The 8842-nt window shown below is 42.1% G+C and overlaps 1 protein-coding gene across 2 annotated transcripts in view; it reads right to left on the bottom strand.

Moving 5' to 3' along the window:
* Positions 1–778: 778 nt before the first annotated feature.
* Positions 779–8842, bottom strand: part of LOC311127651 (calmodulin-regulated spectrin-associated protein 1-B-like) — a 190689-nt gene continuing 182625 nt past the window's right edge. For both annotated transcript variants that reach the window (XM_084159485.1, XM_084159486.1), the window contains 2 exons: positions 6120–6238; positions 779–1803 (listed from right to left, as the gene is read on the bottom strand). In XM_084159485.1, coding sequence (XP_084015611.1) covers positions 1510–1803; positions 6120–6238 — 413 coding nt within the window. In that variant the 3' untranslated portion in view covers positions 779–1509. The remainder of the gene's footprint in view (positions 1804–6119; positions 6239–8842) is intronic.

Here is an 8842-nt window from a genome sequence, read left to right as displayed (position 1 = left end):
TAAAGAAACAAATACAATCTTTAAAGCCTGTAACGAAAAATTCAATAGCGCCGACTTTTAGTAAACATAAGGTGGTACAGTATATACAAAACCACTACTCATAAATGTACAAAATGCAGCAAATAATATCAAGTATTGTGCAGTTTCCCTTGACTTGAACGAGCTTGAGGCAGAGTCAGTCATGGTAGAGCTGCTCTTAGTGCTCACAGGCAGCAGGTTTAGGTCAAGAATGGGGCCAGGACTTTTCCCCGACCACATGACTAGGGAAAACTCCTGGCTCGTGTTATAGGCTGCGAGTAGAGCCAAGAGTTTTTTTTTGTCCTGGTCAGATCACATCGCCAGGAAAAATCCTAAACCTAGTCAGTTACTTCAGATCAGGTTCCAGTGTTTTAGTGAAAAGCAGCAGAAGACCTTGGTGTCTCTCTGGTGGTAAGAGTGATTTTGCATTTGGATCTTCATAAGTACCATTGATTGTGGGCCAGTATTCTACTGTAACATATTGTAGATAGAGTGCAATGCACTGAAACCCAAAGCGTGCTCGTTTGGAACCGAGTAAATACTAATCACCACCTCCCCACTAACAATAACACTGAGGAAATTATGTGCCTCCCTTCTCCTGGGACAAGAGCATTCAGCTTCTAACTAAAATAAACTGTGGTGGAGCTTGTTCCATTGCATGATAAACCTTTTTAAAGCATAATTCAACAAGTAAACACATTCAGAGAGAGACACACAGCCACGCATTCCCAACCCCCCCGCCCCACAAACAAACACACACATCTGCAAAAACACACACAAAAACAAGACTTCACCGTACCAGTCTTTCTCATCATTTTCATACCTAAAAAATGGTTGGTTAAAAGCTTACTTGTGGTAAAATAACTTAAATAATAGCCCATAATGGTATTATTGAATAAATAGCCTTTTTAATAAATAGCCTTTTGAAGGCAGCAGCATTTTGCACGACTAGAACAAACACTTTCAAACGATTTCAACAATGGCTGTGGTTTCTATTATTATAAGTCTGTAGCGTCTGTACTTTCCGTACTGCCTCTATTTGCACTCATTTCAGTAGTCTGTATTTTCAGTATTACTTTGTAGTTTTGTCTTTTCGATCCACTACATAAGGGTAAAGTACTGTATATAAGTGTGTTTAGTGCTAAACTATAGGCTATTCGTCAGTTAGTATAAAACCCAATACTTCAAACATAAAAGTGCCACATGCAGAAAACTGCCTTGAGAAAAAACAAAAACATTCCTAATCCTTAAAAGATTTCATTCAGATTGTTGGAAGGTTTTCATTACAATTCTCACGTCCATCTCCATGGAGACCGCCATTTACACCAATCCAAAGGCTACACCCACACAGCAATAGACCAATCCCCCTTCATCAAAAGGCCAAAACCACAGAAGGGTCAAATGCCAGTCATATCTGAGACTACTGGGTCCTGCCCAATCGTAGAATGACTGCCTATGGTGTGCCTTCTCTTCCTCCTCTTCTTCCCTTCCTCACTTCTTCCTAGAAGATCCGCTGGGCCTCTTGATCTGCCACAGGTGGTTGTGTATGGTCAGGGCATCCACGCTGACTGACACGGTCTTGGCGGGGATGCAGTTGAACTGCTTGCGGTCGGAGCTGTACTTGTAGAGCTTGTCGATCATCTTGCGGCTGATGCTGCGCGGCCCCGTGCCGGTGAACTTGACGATCTCCTCTGTGTCGGGGGAGAAGGAGTAGATGGCTCGGAACTGGCAGCCCCCGTCCCTGAACAGAATCATCAGGTGGTTGGCCTCACACCTCTCCAGCTCCTGGCATTGGAGAGACAGATGGAAGAAACAACCATCAGTAACCACGGAAAAAAGAATTTCAAACTCTATTATACAGTGGGAAACAGAGGAATTTACAGTACCAGTCAAACGTTTGGACACACCAACTCATTCCAGGGTTTTTCTTTTTGTTTACTATATTCTACATTGTAGAATAATAGTGAAGACATCACAACTATGAAATAACACATATGGAATCATGTAGTAACCAAAACAGTGTTTAACAAATCAAAATATATTTTATATTTGAGATTCTTCAAAGTAGCCACCCTTTGCCTTGATGACAGCTTTGCACACTCTTGGCATTCTCTCAACCAGCTTCATGAGGCAGTCACCTGGAATGCATTTCAATTAACAGGTGTGTCTTGTTAAAAGTTAATTTGTGGAATTGCTTTCCTTCTTAATGCGTTTGAGCCAATCAGTTGTGTTGTGACAAGGTAGGGGTGGTATACAGAAGATAGCCCTATTTGGTAAAAGACCAACTCCATATTATGGCAAGAACAGCTCAAATAAGCAAAGAGAAACGACAGTCCATCATTACTTTAAGACATGAAGGTCAGTCAACACGGAAAATGTCAAGCCCAAATAAATGCTTCACAGAGTTCAAGTAACAGATACATCTCAACATCAACTGTTCAGAGGAGACTGTGTGAATCAGGCCTTCATGGTCGAATTGCTGCAAAGAAACCACTACTAAAGGACACCAATAAGAAGAAGAGACTTGCTTGGACCAAGAAACACGAGCAATGGACATTAGACTGGTGGAAATCTGTCCTTTGGTCTGATGAGTCCAAATGTGAGATTTTTGGTTCCAACCGCTGTGTCTTTGTGAGAAGCAGAGTAGGTGAACAGATGATCTCCGCATGTGTGGTTCCCACCATGAAGCATGGAGGAGGAGGTGTGATGGTGCTTTGCTGTTGACACTGTCTGTGTTGGGGAATACACGTATTTGCCTGATTTGCCTGATTTGTTTAATATTAATAGTTAACAATTAATATGCTTAACAATAGTTGAGACATTTATTTGGTGCAAATACTGTGCTTCTGAGAAAGGATGGTTCCCTCTAGCTCCCTGCAGCTGGTCTGGGCGTGTAGTCAAGGACATGGGATGGTGATAAACTTCAGGAACAGATAGACCTGTGTAGACCTGTATTGTTTCTTATTGCTTCAGAGTAACCCGGTCACACGGTTAAAACAAAGAGCCTTAGAGTGACCACAGTTTTTCAGTTCATCCTGTCTTTTACTATCTTCCAAGGGCACAGCTGTGTGGAGATATGGGCAGTGATGGAGCTAACGTTATCACTTGTTTGTGCGCTATGACTTGATACACATAGCCACAGGAAGAGAACAAGATGGCTCCTGATCTGCCCGGGGGAGTACTTGTATAAAAGGCAGAGTTTGTTTCAGACACTTTTGTAGAACTTATGAGGAGCCATCCAAATCCTGTGTGACTCTGTATTAACTTCTACCTGCAATTGCATAACTACAGGTATTTTATATATACACTCAGAAGTCGTTGTCTGTGTCATTTTCTAAAGCTTAGGGTTTGTTTAAGAATAAGAGAATATCAGCACTGTGCAAAGAATCCTCTACACAAGGCACACTTAACCAGCATGGCTACCACAGCATTCTGCAGCGACACGCCATCCAATCTGGTTTGCGCTTAGTGGGACTATCATTTGTTTTTCAACAGGACGATGACCCAAAAAACACCTCCAGGCTGTGTAAGGGCTATTTGACCAAGAAGGAGAGTGATGGAGTGCTGCATCAGATGAAGTGGCCTCCACAATCCACCGACCTCAACCCAATTGAGATGGTTTGGGATGAGTTGGACCGCAGAGTGAAGGAAAAGCAGCCAACAAGTGCTCAGCATATGTGGGCACTCCTTCAAGACTGTTGGAAAAGCATTCCTCATGAAGCTGGTTGAGAGAATGCCAAGAGTGTGCAAAGCTTTCATTTGATTTGTTTAACACTTTTTTGGTTACTAGATGAATCCATATGTGTTATTTCATAGTTTTGATGTCTTCAATATTATTCGACAATGTAGAAAATAGTACAAATAAAGAAAAACCCTTGAATGAGTAGGTGTCCAAACTTTTGACCGGTACTGTATAACCAAACAGGATAACCAAGGTAGCTATATAAACATTGAGAAATAACTAGTCTATTTATTTTCTGGTTAATACTTGAACAAATTGGTTGTTGAATCTATATACCATGTCAATTTCAAGCTGATCTTTCTAAAATATTTTTTTCTCAGAACATTTAGGCCAAACATTCCAATGTTTTTACTGACCCAGATTGTTTTCTCTTTGCTGTATATAACTTATTGACACTAGTAATGAGGAAAATTAATTGGCTATAGCAAAATCATAGACGCCTTCTAGAACTACGATACTATTGATACACCTCAAATAATTTTCACAGGTAATGAGGAAAATTCATTTGCTATACTGAAATTGCAGAGGCCTTCTACACTGAACAAAAATATAAATGCAACATGCAACAATTTCAAAGATTTTACTGAGTTACAGTTCATATAAGGAAATCATTAAATTGAAATAAATTCATTAGGCCCTAATCTATGGATTTCACATGACTGGGAATACAGATATGCATCTGTTTATCACAGATACCTTAAAATAAATGGGCCTCACAATGGGCCTCAGGATCTCGTCATGATATTTCTGTGCATTCAAATTGCCATCAATAAAATGCAATTGTGTTTGTTGTCCGTAACTTATGCCTGCCCATATCATAACCCCACCGCCACCATGGGGCACTCTGTTCACAAAGTTGACATCAGCAAACCGCTCGCCCACACAACGCCATCTGCCCAGTACAGTTGAAACCGGGATTCATCCGTGAAGAGCACACTTCTCCAGCGTGCAAGTGGCCATCTAAGGTGAGCATTTGCCCACTGAAGTCGGTTATGATGCCGAACTGCAGTCAGGTCAAGACCCTGGTGAGGACGACGAGCATACAGATGAGCTTCCCTGAGACGGTTTCTGCCAGTTTGTGCAGAATGACCAAAAATATGTGGACACCTGCTCGTCAAACATCTCATTCCAAAATCATGGGCATTAATATGGAGTTGGTCCCCCCTTTGCTGCTACAACAGCCTCCACTCTTCTTGGAAGGCTTTCCACTAGATGTTGGAACATTGCTGTGGGGACTTGCTTCCATTCAGCCACAAGAGCATTAGTGAGGTCGGGCACTGATGTTGGCCGATTATCCTGGCTCGCAGCCGGCGTTCCAATTCATCCCAAAGGTGTTCGATGGGGTTGAGGTCAGGGCTCTGTGCAGGCCAGTCAAGTTCTTCCACACTGATCTCGACAAACCATTTCTGTATGGACCTCGCTTTGTGCACGGGGACATTGTCATGCTGAAACAGGAAAGGGCCTTCCCCAAACTGTTGCCACACAGTTGGAAGCACAGAATCATCTAGAATGTCACTGTATGCTGTAGTGTTAAGATTTCCCTTCACTGGAACTAAGGGGCCAAGCCCGAACCATGAAAAACAGCCCCAGACCATTATTCGTCCTCCATCAAACTTTACAGTGGGCACTATGCATTCTGACAGTTTGTGCAGAAATTCTTCAGTTGTGCAAACCCACAGTTTCATCAGCTGTCCGGGTGGCTGGTCCCAGACAATTCCGCAGGTGAAGAAGCCGGATGTGGAGGTCCTGGGCTGGCGTGGTTACACGTGGTCTGCGGTTGTGAGGCCGGTTGGACGTACTGCCAAATTCTCTAAAACCATGTTGGAGGCGGATTATGGTCGAGAAATTAACATTAAATTATCTGGCAACAGCTCTAGTGGACATTCCAACAGTCAGCATGCCAATTGCACCCTCCCTCAAAACTTGAAAAATCTGTGGCATTGTATTGTGTGACAAAACTGCACATTGTAGAGTGGCCTTTTATTGTCCCCAGCACAAGGCGCACCTGTGTAATGATCATGCTGTTTAATCAGCTTCTTGAGATGCCACACCTGTCAGGTGGATGGATTATCTTGGCAAAGGAGAAATGCTCACGAACAGGGATGTAAACAAATGTGTGATTTTTTTGTTTGTTGAGAAATACACTTTTTGTGCATATGAAACATTTCTGGGATATTTTATTTCAGCTCATGAAACATGTGACCAACACTTTACATATTACGTTTACATTTTTGTTCAGTATAGAACTACAACACTATGGACTCACCTCAAATTATTTTCACTGGTAATGAGGAAAAATCATTGGCTATAGTAAAATCACGGAGGCCTTCTAGTACTGCCATACTATGGATGGACTGACCTCTAGGATGGTGTTTTTCTGGGCTTCGTTGACCTTGCCAGCCAGGCAGCAGTGGGTGATGGCATTGTGGATTATAGGCTTGTTGGACTTGGAAACACACTCCTTAAACAGCTTGGGACCTGCAACGAGGACAGAAACCGTAATGCTCACCATTGTACTCTGAGTGTGTGTGTGTAATACTCACCATTAGGGATGTGAAAAATGAAACATTTTGCTTAACGTTTAAACAGCCATTTTCCGTTAAAGCGATAACAAAAAATCATAAGTTCCACGTCAATTCACAATGCACAATAATGGTCCTATTACGTATGTATGACCGCTACGGCTGGGCAATGAAGTTATATCTACCACAGTCATATACCCTTGAAAGCGCCTCGGCTACAGCATGTTCGTTTGTCTGTAAGCGTACACTACGGCTTTTTAATAAATGCCGACACAAAACCTTCTCTGGAGAAAGTTTCTAAGCGCCACTGAACGAGCATTTGACTTGTCTGTAAAGGAATGCCGCTTCTAAAGCTGGACTAATCACTAGAACAAGAACAGTCAATCAAATAATCTTGAGCTGCCTGCGCACAGCCTACTTGCCTACTGCGCGCAGACCCCTCTCTCCTGAAAAAGTACTTTAAAGTTGGTTAAATACCGTGATTTACCAAGACATTTAGTAGAAAGAAAACTAATTCCGTTAGGAATCAACTCCTAAAATACTATTTTGTATGCTATGTTGATCTGGCTGTGTCAAAACTACAGTCAGATTTTATAGCTATGCTGATTTAAAACGTGTGCTTAATACGGGCAAAACGAAATGTTGTTTTTAAACTCTTGCAAGAATGTTTCAGATTAACTACATTAGATGGTTCTCCAATCAAATGTATACCCGCATATAAATACTTAGGCATTTGGATCGATATGGATTTGATGTTTAAAAAACATAGATGAGCTAAGATTTAAAGTTGGCTTTTTCTACAGAAACAGATCGTGCCTTTCTCTAACCAGTAGGAAACAGATTATTCAGTCAACCTTTTTATCTGTTCTTGATTATTGTGAAATTATTCATCAGCTGCTACTACTCTTAAATCTTTGGATGCCATCTACCATAGTGGCCTTCGTTTTGATACAGGCGACAGTTTTGATACTAATCACTGCATCTTGTATCAAAAGGTTGGCTGGACTTCGCTAAAGACCCATAGATCTCTACATTACTCCTTTTTGTTTACAAGGCCCTACTTCACATAAACTTCTGTATTATCTAACTTTGCTGTTGAAGTATAGACACCTGAGTTGCCTAACCCGTTCACCGGATTGGTTAACTCTTGAGGTTCCTACGGTCTTCACAGAGCTAGGTAAATCTGCTTTTAGTTTTAATGCACCATATAGCTGGAACAAAATTCAAAACACATTTAATCTTGATGTTCTGGTGCCGTTCAGGAAATGTAAAGTATTGATTGGGGACTTATTTGTGTAGGAATATAACTGATTTTCTGGGTGATTTGTGATGTTTTATTTGTGCTTACCATGACTGTGTTTTTGTATTTTAATGTGTGTGTGTGTGTGTGTGTGTATATGTATGTATCTATGTACAGTGAGGGAAAAAAGTATTTGATCCCCTGCTGATTTTGTACGTTTGCCCACTGACAAAGAAATGATCAGTCTATCATTTTAATGGTAGGTTTATTTGAACATTGAGAGACAGATTCCAGAAAGACCCATGTCAAAAATGTTATAAATTGATTTGCATTTTAATGAGGGAAATAAGTATTTGACCCCCACTCAATCAGAAAGATTTCTGTCTCCCAGGTGTCTTTTATACAGGTAACAAGCTGAGATTAGGAGCACACTCTTAAAGGGAGTGCTCCTAATCTCAGCTTGTTACCTATATAAAAGACACCTGTCCACAGAAGCAATCAATCAATCAGATTCCAAACTCTCCACCATGGCCAAGACCAAAGAGCTCTCCAAGGATCTCAGGGACAAGATTGTAGACCTACACAAGGCTGGAATGGGCTACAAGACCATCGCCAAGCAGCTTGGTGAGAAGGTGACAACAGTTGGTGCGATATTCGCAAATGGAAGAAACACAAAATAACTGTCAATCTCCCTCGGCCTGGGGCTCCATGCAAGATCTCACCTCGTGAAGTTACAATGATCATGAGAACGGTGAGGAATCAGCCCAGAACTACACGGGAGGATCTTGTCAATGATCTCAAGGCAGCTGGGCCCATAGTCCCCAAGAAAACAATTGGTAACACACTACGCCGTGAAGGACTGAAATCCTGCAGCGCCCGCAAGGTCCCCCTGCTCAAGAAAGCACATATACATGCCAGTCTGAAGTTTGCCAATTAACATCTGAATGATTCAGAGGAGAACTGGGTGAAAGTGTTGTGGTCAGATGAGACCAAAATCGAGCTCTTAGGAATCAAGTCAACTCGCCGTGTTTGGAGGAGGAGGAATGCTGCCTATGACCCCAAGAACACCATCCCCACCGTCAAACATGGAGGTGGAAACATTATGCTTTGGGGGTGTTTTTCTGCTAAGGGGACAGGACAACTTCACCGCATCAAAGGGACGATGGACGGGGCCATGTACCGTCAAATCTTGGGTGAGAACCTCCTTCCCTCAGCCAGGGCATTGAAAATGGGTCGTGGATGGATATTCCAGCATGACAATGACCCAAAACACATGGCCAAGGCAACAAAGGAGTGGCTCAAGAAGCACATTAAGGTCCT

This window comes from Coregonus lavaretus, assembly GCF_964263955.1.
Source record: "Coregonus lavaretus genome assembly, chromosome: 4".
NCBI lineage: Eukaryota > Metazoa > Chordata > Actinopteri > Salmoniformes > Salmonidae > Coregonus > Coregonus lavaretus.
The sequence above is the reverse complement of the archived record's forward strand: the minus strand, read 5'-3'. Positions and strand labels throughout refer to the sequence as shown.